The sequence below is a fragment of the Sylvia atricapilla genome, chromosome 3, assembly GCF_009819655.1.
Source record: "Sylvia atricapilla isolate bSylAtr1 chromosome 3, bSylAtr1.pri, whole genome shotgun sequence".
Classification (NCBI taxonomy): Eukaryota; Metazoa; Chordata; class Aves; order Passeriformes; family Sylviidae; genus Sylvia; species Sylvia atricapilla.
Window position 1 is genome coordinate 71,087,113 of NC_089142.1, and position 15,780 is coordinate 71,102,892.

Genomic DNA, 15,780 nt, shown 5'->3' on the forward strand with positions numbered 1-15,780 from the left:
AATTACTATTCAGGATTCCAGCAGGACTCCATGTGCTGTTACAGAGTGGGACGACCCAGGACATTTGTATCAGTAGAAATCTCTTAGGGAATCATTCTGTGACACCCATGCAAGAAGAGATGACAGTTGTCCAAGAGAACTTAGGGCTCAGGCTAAACAAATCAGTAAATTGAAAAAAAAAAAAAAAAACCAAACAAGTGCTCTGAAAACTCATTTAAAATTATGATCACATGGAAAAATGCACATATGAAATAATGCAGGATATTCTTCCTGAATATCCATTTTGGGTACATAATGCATTACCTGAAAATATAACAAAATCCTGTTTACTTTAGAAATTAAGATAAAGGAACAATAAATATTAGGCAAATGTAATCAATTGTAATAACAATATGGGAAAGCAGGGAAATCTGAGAGTATAAAAGTAAAATCAAAGTTGTTCAGGTCTTTAAACACTTGAAACCAATTTACTTGTAACTAAATGGCTACAGTTGCACTTCAGAGTGACCAAAATAGCTCTGTAAGATTGAGGTTATATTTAAATAGTCTTTAAATCCTAATAATGCAGCTTAATTTCTCTTTATTACAGCCATAATAGTATATGAATGAATTATTTCTGCACCTACAAAAACAGCTGCCTTTTTAGTTAAAATGAGAAGTTCTTCCAACACCTTAGACAAGCATCAGCCCCCATAGGAATTTACTTGCAGGTGTTATGTGATTAATGCAGGAGAACCATCACATAAATTATTATTTTCCAGAATTTATATGAATAAATAAATATGAAAATGGAAATAGAAGAAACATAAGGTGCTCTCAGAAATACACAACAATAATTCAAAATATTCAACCAATTCCCCAGCTTCTGACTCCAGGCCCTCATTTAAAAATGGTTTGATAGCCCAGAGAAGTAGACAGAAAAGATTTCTCTTAGCGCCTCTCATGCCTGGTAACATCATTGGTGGCAATTTTTACTTGACATTTGTCTATGTAGGCGGGAAAACCCTTGTCCATGATATACTAACTATTCAGAACAGCTCCTGGTTGCAAAGTGGCACTTTACACTGATCAACAATATCTTTGAGAGGAAAGTGGACTCTGCCTCAAGCTCAACTGATTCATAAAATACAATTCATCCAGGCTTGTAGGTTATGTCAATGCTACAAGATGCTGTAAGTCTGAAGACTTTGGTTATTTTTGCTCTGAAGGCATTTTTAGGAAGCAGCTGGGAGAGATTGCAGGAATCAGGAGAGAGCTGAAATGCAATATCGCTTTATGGATTTTTCTGTGAACAGGGAATGTAGCTGGCTGGGATTTTTTCCCCCCTGCTAAATCCTTAAGCAGGTGAAAACAGCACAAATATGGATGTCATTTACTTTTTAAGGTGCAATTCTTCTGGCTTCTCAGACAAAGTAGAAATTCTCATTCTTTCCCAAAGGTGTGAAAGTTGGATGCAAGAAATTGTTAAGAGAGACAATGTGCCAGCTGATGCACTGCTGCAACATCAGCACATTGCAACAAGAGCAGAGGGAATGGTTTTCACTGTCATCTTCTGCATTTTGTTTTACCCTTTTACAAGTAATTATTCCACTATGAATAACAGCTCCTCAACAGCATTACTTGATGAAAATGTTTGATCAGCTTTTCCAGTGGAAACATCTCCTATGCTCTTCCATCTACCTTAGCAATTTTATATAGAAGGATTAGTAGTGTAGTGATGCCTACATCATATTGTAGCTAGATTAATTTAATTCTGTTTGGGATTAGAGTCTTTGGTGGTTGTGCTGAGAAGGAGGATTCCCAGACATATCCCTAAAATTCATTCTTCCTACTTCTGTAAAAGGGCGTTGCCTCACTTCCACGCAACAATACCATAATCCAAATAAAATAGAAGCTTTAGAACACCTTTTGCAGAGCCAAAGCCAGATTTCTTTCACCTGCACTAAACAGTCTCTCCCTTATAATAGTTAAAATAACTCAAAGTAACATAAATAACAACTACAAAAAGTCGCTCCTGCAGGCAGATACTTCACATTATGGCACAAGGTTTAGAACAGTGATCTGCAGTCGGCAGAAATGCTGCATGTTTACCCTCAACCCTTGCAGAAGTTAATGGCAATTGTCAGCACTTGAAAACTCCAGAATGTTAGGCCACAACATGTCTTAAATAATTACTAGAAACAAAATTGAAACCATCCATATTTGTCCTGCTTGAGCAGAAGCTTCAGTCACATGCAGGCTAAGTGCACATACCCTGAGATAAATGAGCTGCATGGCCACGAGATGACTGCAGTGTAGGGGAGGAACAAACAAAAGAATTTGTTCCTGCTCTGCATCCCAGATTTCCTGTCCCATGCGCATCATCCTGGGCAGCTGTTGTAGATGAAGAAGGCCACTGAGAATAACGCATGTTACTCGTGACCAAAACCATCGTGGCAAGGCCGCCCAGGAAGCAGCCAGGGACCACCAGAGCCTGCTCTGTGCCTTGCAGTGTGACCCAGCCTGCTGTGACTGTCCTCAGCTGGTGTCTGCATGCATGGCTCTTAGCAGCTGACATGGAATCTGGTGGTTCTGGTTGCAGGCTACAGACTGCTCCAGGGCTAAAATACCCTTGCAGTGAGCAGGTTTTCTTCCTGCTACAAACCAAGATGGTTACATTCCATTTTACCCTTACGTAGCATACAACAATAACTAATAGCTCTTCTGTATATCATTAGGTTTTTTTATATCATTAGGTTAGTGGTTGAAGACTTTGGCTTTCAACAAGACTAGGATTTCTAAACATTTATTTCTATTCCTTTCCTTCTTTTTTTCATCGTGTTCCTGTCTTCTATAGAGGGAGGTGTCCTGACTAAAGCCATAGTCCTCTGGAGGCTTTGGCATTCTCAGCTAAGCACAGTAATTATTTCTGTCTTACAACTGACATTCCCAGTAATGAGGCTGAACATGACATTTGCCCTTTCTTCCAACACAATGAAGGTAATGAATCCCTCTATATTTGTAGTCCACTATAAACCTAGATTCCTCTTCTGCAGTATTGTCAACTTAGCTGCTATTTACCATTTGTATACATAAATCCAACTCTTTCTCCCTCAAATGTAATTTGCACCTGTCTTTCAACATATCCCTTCTTATTGATTTCAGACTATTCTTTCAATCTATCAAGACCATTTGGAACTCTAATCCTAATTGAAATTATGTTGACTGGCACATAAACTCCTGGTCTACCTCCTTTTTAAAGGCAAACACAAAGTCTGCCTTTACTGATCCGTTGGGACTTCAAGCTTCCTCTAGGAGTTTTCAAAGGAGCTTGTTAATGGTTTGGAGATTGTTTTTCTTGGCTCCTATGTGCTCAGAAGAAATTTCATCAGTCTAGCCTGACTTGAGTACATCTCATTTGCCTTTGGATTTTTTTACTGCATTTGTCTCTTGCTACCTTGTAGTGAATACTATGAGCACTAAATGATTTGATATAGCTTATAATCTTCAGAAAGACCAAAAGCACAGAGAATAAGGAAGAAAAAATATTCGGACCTCATTTATTTTCTCATTCACCTTTCCTATTAGAAGACACTCATGCTTTCTTTCACCTTAGCCTTGCATCCCCGAACTCCCTTGCCATTTCACATGTCTTCTGTTTAACATACCTTAGTGTGCTCAGGGGTCGTGCTGCTTCACACTTACCATATGCAGTACCTCTCTAGGCCCATTCTTACAAACACTTTTGTCCTTTCCTTGTCAAAACTTCTGAGCCACTGAAAAAGTGCTGACATAGATTTGTAGTCTGTGACTGTGTTTGCACTTGTCTGCGCCAAAAGAAGATGGTGCTGTACTATAAACCTGATGTCTTCTGGACAGTACAAAGAATATCTGCTGATTTCTCCTCCTACAGAGTTTGTCCCACAGAAACTCCCCGGTTGCTTCCCTGATTTTGTTTAGATGAGCTTTTCTTTCATGGATGTAGCTATCTAACTTTTCTCAAAAGAGAGATCAAGGTTGTTTCCCAATTACTTTTGCTCTTACCACCTTCCACTTACAGACTGTTTGCTTGTTCCATCAGCATGGTTATATATATTTAAGAGACTTCAACACTGTGACACACTCTCCACTTTCTCATATGCAACAATTTAGGCAGAAAGCCTTTCAGCCAGCTGTGACCTACCTCTTTCCCACCGTCACACATTTTTCCCACACTCCCTTTGCTTGCACTAATCCCCTTCCCTTCTCCACATGGGAGTGTTAAATGACTCATCAAAATTACAGTCCAATGTTGGCAATTCTTCCCTTCATGTATCTTCCATTACAGCTACAAAGGAGTGTCCCTGAAAAAGCATCTCTGCAGGAATAGAGGTTTTCACTTCCTTCCAGCACCCTGCTGTGGCATGACAGCAGCCTTCCTATTCTCATCCCCAGTAGACTGAAGATCTTCCCTAATTGCAGACTTTCTAAAATGAGACCACACTACTGCGCTGGCTCATTTAATTACACTGGGACAATTCCAGCTCCTGCTGTGGGAGGATGAGGCTATTTACTGACTTACCAATAAAAATTCACAGTGGGTCAGGAGTAGGAAAAAGAAACAAAAGTACCAAACTGTTTTCCTGCGTCCACACCCTGCTGTGCAAGGAGTCAGTATAGCTGGGTTTCATTTATAGGTGGTTCCTAGTGTTGTTCATTCCCATCTCTGCTCCCAAGTCATTAAGATGCAACAATCTGGAATGACTAACTGAGTGCTCTCCTGCAGGCAGCGGGGAGATAGACCAGTGCAAATTAGGGGACTAGAACACCAAAGGCACATTTAGGCAAAACTTTGACATGGTACAGGCTGCTGATGCTTTCACAGAGCTTTATGGAGATCTCTCTCCAATTCACCATCAGTCCAGCTGTGGCACTGTGGAAGAGCCTGGCTTTCCAGTATATTTCCTTTCCTTTTTATTTGTATTGTTGCTTTATATTCTCTTTATGCAGTTTTGTCCCCCTCCGTCAAAACATCAAAAGTCTCTCTGCTTCTGAGGACTCTAAGATATTAAGCTCCTGGTGCACTCTTCTATAGTGGCAGCCCTGTAAACCTGTAAACTCTGGTGCCCTCAGTATTTTGCCCTGATGGTAGTAGGGCTTTTTGCTGCCTTTATCCCACGGCTTACCTGCCCCTATTTCATGTCATGTGTGGACACAAGCAGCCACACAGTTCATCTATAATTCACAGCAAAGTTTACTGATCAGAAAATCCATTTACATTTTCTGTGAAGTTCACCTTCATTCTCAAGGCTTCCTGTTTTTATTTATGCTGAACCCACACACAGCCAAGCAGTTTATCCTAGGTGTGCCCTCATGTCACAGTCTCCCTGAACACAAAGTCAATAATCTGAGCTTGGTGTTGAAGTCAGATTATCTTTCCAGGAGCATTCCAGCTGCCTTACAGTCTTTGCTTTCACCTGGGGGAATCTAAAGAAATGCTTCATCTGAATAGTTATTAAACAAATAAATATTGAAATTTAGGATATTTGCCTGGTTTGGAGCACTTGTCAGTTGTACTTGACAGGAGGCCTGTATGCTGTTATAGAAGGTGAACTGGGGGAGGTTACACTTTTCCATGTATTTTATTTCCTGGCTGGACACAATGCTTGGAGATATTAAATTTCCTTACTATGTAAGATGCAACCCAAGGCATACTGATATAAAAATGGACCAGACTGAAACAGTACAGCTCTTAGAACCAGAGTAACTCTCCTTACACACATATTACCTAAACTCTTAGTTTGTAGGTAGACAGACTTCTGTATATAAGCAGGTTTTTCTCACAGGCCATGCATCTCATGTTACTCAATTATCCTAGGTTTCTTAAATACATGGACTAGGTTCTGAGATCTTTTCATTTATGAAAATTTTGTAAAATTACAACCATCCAGTATTTTCATTTAGATTAAATTCCTATTACCATGTTTTCTGCTGCAGTATGCTTCTATGCTTTTATACTTCAAACATAAATTCAAAGGTGTTTTTTATTGGCACACAAGAAAACAGGCTAAGCATCATGATTTTGTTCCATTCCTAAGCATTATGACAGTGCTACAGTTGGGCTGGTTAAATATTACTGGTTCTTCTTTGCCCCAGTGTGTTCATCCTGTTGTTAGTGTTAAAAATATTAACACAGGTTTTAACTACAAACTCCCTGGAATACTCAGCAATTACGCCATTATCTACAATGAAAAAATAAAGAAAAAAGGGAATGGGCCCACTCTAGTAGTGATTGTGTTGCTTTTCCAAGTGCTCACACACTCCATAGCAATTTTTAGGCAAAGCAAAAAATTTTAAGCACTATGAAAACAAGTGTCATTAATTCTAATTGAGACAAAGAAAAGTCTGTACAATATCACCACTTCATACTGCCTAGGAAACACTTACCTCAGATAAATGACCCTCTGTTCCAAATGAAATGTCTTCCATAACCTGTTAGAGATAAATTATTAAGTATATAGTAGATATACATGCCACATAAACAGAATGATTTTAATGGAACTTATAAAAACCATATAGCACAATAAAAAGTTATGTAAGCTGAACAACTGCATCAATTTTCTTCACATGCATGAAAGATTTAAATTGCATTTTAATGGGACAGTGGCAGCCACCCAATATTTAGAACTACATGTGAATATATTTTATTAAAGCCTGCTTTGGCTTCTCACTTAAAACCCACAAGGAATACTGCCTCTAAAACTGAAGGACTAACTGTAGATTGAAACTAACTTTTCTATCAAGCTCTTGCAGGTCTGTACACCCTTCAAGAGTCCACGGACATTTCTTTTTTTGTATGAATCTTGTAAACTATTTTGGGCAGGAGAAATGAGAGACCCGATCAATGTTTCCTATTGGAAACAAACGCTAACTATAGTCAGTTCTTCCTTCAAAATTTCCTTCATCTGTGAAGTCTATAAGGAATTAGCCAGCGTCTCATTGACTGGCTGAGGAGCAAAGAAATTTGATGTTAGCATCATTGGAAAATCATTAATACTAATCACACATATCAGTGTTGTTGATAACAAACTGAGATAGGGATACTGCTTTGGCATGCGCACACACACACATATATAGATACACATTAAAAAAGTGCAAAACCATTAACCTGCCATAAAATCACACTTGTTACTGGATACTATTTCCAGCAATCAATCTGAAAAAAGGGTTTACATTTCTCTCACCTGTAATATTAATTTTCTTATGGTATTTTTACTGGTAAATTACACGTAAGCATTAGGCTTACTGAGGTCCTACAATCCCTACCTAAGAGCTGGCACTTTTCCCAGCAGAACTCCATGCCAGTCCCAGATGCAGCAGACGGCCACCGTGAGGACCTGACCACTGTGTACAAGCCGACTGCCTCTTGCCACTGACATCCCTTTTTAGCTTGGATCAACACAAGAAACACACAAGCACTGACTTTCACTAATGCTTAATGCTGACATTTAAAGCGAAGATTAAATTTTAAATTTCCGAATTATTTTCTAAGCTCCACAAATACAGTGTTTAATTAAAGCTCAAATGAATGCAGAGTTTATTTGGCTTTCAAAAGGCTTTGTCCTTTACACATTACACGTCTGCCTCCTGGACCACAGGCTATCCCAATGCACAGTAATCAGTCACAGTCTGCTCACAAAGGCTTTCTTGGTGCTTGCTATCACTAAATTCTGAAAGATGTTGTATCATGTTTTGTGATAACTTCTTTTTAATGGCAGACACCACATTAAATATTATTTTTTGTGATGATGTATTGGGTATCATTAAGACCTCAGTACCTTTAAATATTTAATCACATGAAAGCTTTGCAATTATTGAACATTTTCCAAACACCAGTGTGATCTTTAACCAACCCCAAAACATCATCCCAGACGGCCAAGCTGAAGTATGTAGATAAGAGGAAAAGACAGCAGGCCTTATCCTTATCCCTGTTCTCTACTTCCTTTGTGATGAAAAAGGTAAGAAATTAACTACAAACAATTCTGATGGGACAACTACCAAAAATGCTGACTTACAGAAGGTAAAACTACTGAATTTTGGATTTTACCTTGTAACTTTAATCACCTCAATTTTCTTGAAATCTAGTAGGTGTTTCTTTCCTTCATAGTGATTAAGAGGGAGCACTGCACAGCATGCCAGAGAGCAGAAGAAGAAAAAAGGATAGGTCAGGAACTCAAGCCTGCAGGTGCACACATACCCATGTTCATCAGGTTACTTGCTGTCAGGGAGGTCCCAGCACACACAAATCTTTCCACTTATTAGTTAACACTGATGGTTTTGCTGTTTTTAAAAGCTTTTTATAAAAGCGTTTGCTTACACATACATTATCAAGAAGCAAAAAAATAAAGCAAGATATTATAAGGAGTGGAAGAAGCAGGCATTGATGTCTGAGAGAAACGAAATGGTACTGTGTATTTTAGAAATCACCCATATATGCATCTAACCATGTAGCAATGACCATTACAATTTCCACGTCAGTCAGTCTAAAAGCACGGAACATTTGTGGGATGAAAACCAAAACCCACCTTAAATTCTTCAGAGACTTAGAAGAAAATCAAACCCAAACAGTCAAAAAAAGCCAAACTACGACTGTAATGATGAGACACCCTGATTTCATCAACACAGCTACCAGCTGGAAAGCACACACTTATATGAGAATTCAAGAATTTATAACAAGCAAATCAGACAAGCTGACTTCCACATGACTGAGAGTAGCAACATTGTCTGCAACTTTGCTCCAGTGGTTTTTTAATGCTATAGCCTAATGAGTTATCCTCAGTTGAGAAAAGCACATCTTATTTAAGTAACTCAGAGTGGTTCACAGGATGATTGTTACTGGCCTCACTTTATTTAGTTTTCACCAAAACATCATGAATGATGTTTCAACAAGCTGAGCTGCCAATGCACCTGATTTTTGTCCCCAGTTAACAGTCAGTGTTATAAAGGAAACCTGATTTACTGAATTATTTTGGGATGCCAGTCTACCACATAAAAACAGGGAAAAACAAAATAAGCAGTGCCTTTAAAAACTCAGTTATGAAAACTATAAAATAACTGTTGACAGTTAATAAACCTGTGCTCAGATGATAGTAAAATAGCAAACTTTCAAAGAATTTATACCTTACATATTTTTATACCAGAACTTGTCATATTTTATGATTTAGTGTGGATATTTAATTAAAAATGATAAATGGCCCCTCTGCAAAGCAGTATCTGAGGATCTACAAGAAGGGCTCTTTCATCTATTTTGCTTTTCTTATTATTGTTATGTTTCTTACTTGGTTGTTTTTTGTTTTGTTTTTTCTTTCTAAGGAAACCTATAGAGTAAAATGCAGTTATATGCAAGAAAACTATTCATAGTACACATCAACAAATCCAATATTCCCCTGGCACCAGTGCTTAGCTCTACATGACACAATAAATAACTGGGGAGCCTCATTTCTAGAATTCCACTGTAAAGTAAATCAATCACCTGAGGATGAAATGTACTTTCCAAGGCATATATGCACACACGCTATTATCAGCCTTCCATATATTGTCTTGAAGTAATTAATTCAGTAACCTCTAAGTACAAAGAACACGACTCTTTCCTTCTGCTTCAGTGACCAGTGGTGCTCTCTAGAAATTCCCTGATGGGGAACAGAGGTTGTGACACAGTTGAACAGAATAGTCATTCCAGAAAAATGGCAACCACAGCAAGCTACCCTCCTCACAGAGGCACCACAGCCCTATTAAATAATATGAAACCATGTATTTTGACAAACACATGCTTTTCTATTAGGTATTCTCACTTGCTGATAAATGGCTATGAAAAGGTTCCCTGCAAATGGCAAAGAGTAAGTTTTTCCATGGAAGTCATATAAATGACTAAATGAGAGACTAAGCACCACATCACTTTCTTTTGCCACAAATATTGAATTATTTTTAAATTAAAAAAAATACACTACCATATAACAGAGCATTTAAATGCTTTGGAAGTGGTTTGTTTTTCCAGTCCATTTACAAATCAAGACAGATTTTTTTTTTCTTGCACTTCAACATGTTCAAAACCAGAATTCAGCATGATTTGTGTCAGTTTTTTTCATTTGCCTTTATATTCTGCCTTGTAATGAACTACTAAGAGATGTTAGGGAATAATCTGTTACAGCTCTTCTCTAAAAGTTTAGATCCTGCCTGTCACTGCAAATAGTTTCATCTTCCATTCAAGATACGGGGCACCATCCCTCCAGTCCCACATGTCTCTCCACAACCAGAAGTCACCTCACTTCAGCTGCCCAGCTGTCATTCTTGGATAGCAAGGTTGATCTCCAGGGAAACAATCTGGGCTTGCAGGGGTGAAACAGGTGACAATCTATAGCACAAATATCGGGAGTGTTACAGAAACAGTCACAAAATCCCAGACACTCCAGAGCCTCTAAGCACTTTTGAAAGAGGAGCACAGCTTTCCCTAACCAACAGAAGTCCTCATATTATTTCAGCAGACTCGAAAAAAATAGGGTAACAAAGTGGTGGGGGTGGAATCAAAGCCAAACTGATAATTTCTAATAAAAATGTTTTCTATGTGAAGCCAGTCTGTAAACCATATGCCCTGGGAAAAGACTTCAAGAACTACTGAAGCCCAATATAAAACCAGAATTTTACTAACAAGAGGAGATTTTACAGTCAGGTATGGGTCTGCTTTCCACTAAGAGTCAGCCTGTATAAATGAAAATTAGGCATCAGATTTCAGAGCAATGCACAGTTCAATGGCTCTTAACATCAGATGCAATTAAGCATTATTTAATTTTTTTTTCAATTAATTCTATGGTAATAAAACTAACAACTACTGTTGGAGTGTCTTTTTGTCACAGTGGTGCTGTTGGGTGATGAAGCTTTTTTAACAGCTTGTTTACCTAAGCAGGACAGCTAAAAGACTATTAGAGAGTGGTTGCTTTTTCAAGCAGGGATAGCATTCCAGATCAAAACATGGAAACTCAAAAGAAATTTTTCAAACCTTCTAAGCTTCATGATTTTTTCCTCCTTTTAATAATTGTTGGATGCTGTAAGCCTATTAGCATCTATTAGCTCAGAAGCCTTTGACCATTTCACTAAGGGAGGAAAATTAACTCTCACTTTATGTCAGCTAACAACGATCCAGGCTAACAAGTCAGCAGAACCAACTCAGAATGAAACTCGTCAGTGAGATGAAGAACAACTACTAATTTTGGTTAAATACTTAATAGTTTTTTCCTTTAAATCCTGATGTACATTCTGTATTTATTGCCTGAATAATTTCTGCATTTTAAAAAGACGGATGGTAAAAGGAAAAAGGGTTGAGTGGCTTCTGAGAAGCTATTTTACTCATGTCCCAAACTGGAAGCCAGATGTTAAGTTCATACTTAACCTGCCCTGCTGACCCATCACAAAGATTCAACTCCTCCTCTCAAAAGGAAAACCAGCAGTATCCCTTGAAATGCAGCTGCAGACTATTTCAGATACCTCTTTCAGCTCCCTGTGTTTGGGGCAGGAAACAGCACCCCATTCTGTGGCCTTTAGAAAGTGACCTTCTTTTCTTTTTTCAGAGTCAGGTGAGGCATCAGCAGTCATCTCCATCTCATCCATTTGGTTCTCTTCTTCCTCAAAAACACAGCAACTGGTTTCTTTCAGCTGAAAGCCTCGAATCAACAGCTGACAGGCCTCCAAGTCAGCTTCCCACACTCTTTGGAGCAGCTGGCTCCCACAGCTGAAATAAAAGCCAAAAGAAAATAAAAATGCAGTTCAGGGAGAATAGTTGCTATTTCAAGTAACACTTGGAGTAACTGCTTATTATAGACAGAAAAATAAAAACAACCAAAAAAACCTAACGGTACCTCAAATACTCCCACAGAGATAACATTGCTATATCAAACTGAAAAGCAGTAAAATTATTGCCCTATTACAAACTGGATGATACAAAAACCTCCTTGGGTTAAGATGTTGCTTCCAACTGTACAGCAAACACCGGCTACACGAGACTTCCTTCTGTTCAGACACAGGTTCAGGGGTCTTGCCATCATAACCAGAGCTTCCTTCACAATATCAGATACACAGGCCTGTCAGCCTGCAGCCCTGTGGCTTTCCTGAATTTGATGTAGAAGATCATGTGTGAACAATCACACCACTTACTGCATTAAATCACGTCTAATTTTTAGAAAACAGGTAGACTACATTTCTTATTAGAGTGAAATGTGCTTACTTCACCATTGCTGAATCAGATTGGACTAAACCAAAGTAGTCTCCCTTTTTTCAGTCTTATACTTCAAGTGTTGTCATCATCTCTTACTAATGTGCTTTGGCTTCCTTCTGCTTTGTTATGCCACCAAAACAAAAACAGAATTCAAAATATAAAATTTCTATAAACTTTTCATCCATGAATAATCTCTCAAACACGTACATTATGAGATGTAGCTCCTGAGATCCATCCAAAAGTTATTTCCACAGAAATAAATGGTAATTCTAAGTGTAGATAAATTTTGAGAACTGAATACTAACATCACATTGTTTCTAAGTGATGTGGTCACATCGTCATTTAATACATGTCTCTAAGGAACCAAATGAGTAGATTGCTTGCTAAAATATGGTAGATCAGTGGCAGAGCCTGGGATGGGACTGAGAAGCAGCTATTCCCATGGCAATACACAGTTCCAGACAAATTTCAACGCTAATAACTGCAATATTTTTTCCACTGTTCTGTTTCAAATTACATCATTTACTATATAATTGTGAGAAATTATAAGTGACTTAAAAGAAAAAAAACAACCATTTGATTTAAACTTTTCTCACTCAGTTAAATACTAGCTTATCTTTTATCCCAAATGAAGGAAAAAGGAGCTGCACTTCTTACAATGAGTTCATTAATCTAACACAAGTATATTTTTAACTCCACAAATTCTAAAAGATGCTAAGCTGTAAAAATCACACAGCAATATACTGAGTCTGAGAGCAAAATCAGGCTTCAGAAGCTGAGCTATTTGATCTGTGCTTAAGAATCAGTATATATGTTTATTGAAGACATAATGCAGCATGGGGTCCACAAATTGGTCTCCCCCAAGGAGTTCAAAGTGTCACTAATTAGAAAGGGAAAAATGCTTCACTGGATTACATGTCTGTGTTCCATCCAGGTAGCATTTCACTTACCAAGCCAGAAAAATAAAATAACCCCTGCTGGTTTTCTACTTGTCAATCACATTATCATAGTTACAGAGTCAAAACATTTCCCTGCAGACATACATAAGCCCATTTACTTGCTTTTTGAAAATGTTTGTTTGCATCTATATATGGCTTATTATTAAAGCCTAAAAAATAACACTCTAGAGAGCTAAATCAGAATTTCCAAAGGATACATTTTTTTGGCTATTTAATTTAATGAACAGCTTTAATGACAAAATTAGGGCTGAGATAGTGATGTATGCAGGATTTCACAGTGGGGAAGATGAACAGCATGTAACACAGCACAGCCTAATGGTGCCTGGGCTGCTGTTATTTGTCCATGACTCAGTGCATTGGTCAATGTGGTTTTGTCTGTGTCTACATTTTAAAGGCATTTTAGTAGTCAGCAAATACTGGATCTACTGCTAACAGAATGCTTTTATTTGAAGGCCAGCATTGTTTTATCATGGTGTCTGTAAAACTCTGATATATCTTGAACTAAGATGCTAAGATGTTCTGCTGGACTTTTCAACCAAAACCAGTGAATGCACATACCCTTGGATACTCTGAACAGATCTAAGTCCAACATATTAAGGCTCCACCCTTCAGTCTATATTTTGGATTCAGGGCCTTGAAGCATTTTTCAAACACACTTTCGGAATGAAAATTACTTTAAAGCTGCAAATAGCTAACACAGAGACACATTCCAAATTATTATTAAGAATTATGTTGTCCCCAGCATGCAAAAAACTGTAGCTTTTATATCAGATGTTAAAATTAAACTAAATTTAATTTCAGAGTTTGGTTTATTCATTTTCAATCCACACTGAAAGTGCATTTGCAGTCTCCATGAAGCCTCCATGGGTGGCTGTACTGAACACAGTGAGATTTTTGAGGTATGAAATGTTTCAAAATGATGGATCGAGTCTGGATGAGATTTTACATTATTCCTATACTTATAAATATTTCATGATGTTTCAACACCTCTAGGTGTTATATGCCTGCCTGCATATTACTATCAAAGTGGCATATGTGGCAAGTTCAATGAAGGTGTCTGGAACAATCTGCTGGAATCCACAACAAACGACAATCTATTGCCCATTTACATAGACCCAGCGACACAAAGCATACCTTAATCACCTACTGATGCTGAACTGCCAAGAGTCAGAGTGCCAGGCTTTGTACAAACACCAAACACATTACAGTGATGGCCTCGTTCTCAAAGCAACTTTTATCTTTCAAACAATCAGCAAGAGCTAGGATACAGATGAGGATGTTCAAAGAAACACAGTGGACTGAACATGGCATGTTAGCCTCAGTACAACAGTTTAATTAGTTACACGAGTAACTGATGAATCTAAGTGGTGCCAAGAACACTGAGGCATCACAGTGAATGAGCATTCTAAGGATTTGTGGGAGGGCAATGAAACATGTCATTAGATATCCAAGATCTCCAGCCCTTCCCCAAGGAATCATGTAAGAAAGATAAGAGATGCTAGTATAAGAATGCAACAGGCAAGTGATTGACATCAATGTGGTTTAACATCTACAGAGGAAAGTCAGTCTTTTCACATAAAAAAAAAATATACTGAGTAGGGAGTTAAAGACTGTGAGCAGTCCTGACACTGGAAGCTAGTAGTTAGTCTTGTTGAGACAGGACAGAAGGAGTCAATGAAGAAAAACAAAGTGAAATGGAAAAAAAAGACAGAAGTGCTCATTTTGAATGAATGAGAGTTAGGGTGAGACTACTTTTGTCAAGTCATGGCCAGGAAAATTGATGGTGAAGTAAGTGAGATGCAAGACTTTACATGAGTCATTTTTTAGCTGTGTGGATGGCTGGGACAGGTTTTACCTCAAGGATACTGTGTAGAAAGAATGCACAAGAGTAGGCCTAAGCTGACTTGAAGAATGGCTGAGGCATCCACAGCAACACAAAAGGACGCAGCAGACAGAATTCTGCATTAGGTCAAGTTGATGATGATGAAAGAGCTGTCAGAGAAACAGGGCTGTTTATGGACAGGAGGAAATGGATGTGGAACAGAGAGGCTTATCCTTGAGTTCTCTTCATAAAGTGGCAATTGACACTGTAATTGCAGTTGCTTTTACTGAGGCTCAACAGTTTTATAGGACACATGACCAGGGTAAAAGGGTAAAAGGAAATTGGAGGATATCTCTCTTTTACTTGTGATGTTGGGTGAAATTCATGTCAAGAGAGATAACCAGCAAGGGTTCTCTCTCTTTTGAACTCCAAAGAACAGTGCTCCTTTGCCTTTTGATGATATTCTGGGAGCTATGGGGGCTCTCTATGGCTCTCAGCACAACATTATTCAAGCTATTTATAGTGCTAACTGGAACTACGAGAACATGACTTTTCTTTATTGAGGGCTCTGCATACATACAAAAGGCACATTCAGTTCCTGAACATTGTAGTCTAAATGAAAACATGCCTGTATAAAAATAGCCAAAAGAGTTTATATTAAACTCTATTTAAAAAAAAAAATCAAAACCAACAACAAAACCAAAACAAAACAAAGTTCTGCAAAACCTCCTCAAAAGCATATTGGAATCAACACAGGAAAATGTCACTGCTTCTAA

The 15,780-nt window shown here is 38.2% G+C and overlaps 1 protein-coding gene across 1 annotated transcript in view; it reads right to left on the reverse strand.

The window, feature by feature from the left end:
* Positions 1 to 15,780, reverse strand: part of DISC1 (DISC1 scaffold protein) — a 182,388-nt gene that overhangs the window by 12,599 nt on the left and 154,009 nt on the right. The window contains 2 exon segments of the mRNA XM_066315725.1: positions 6,406 to 6,450; positions 11,497 to 11,740. Of these exon segments, the coding sequence (XP_066171822.1) occupies positions 6,406 to 6,450; positions 11,497 to 11,740 (289 nt within the window).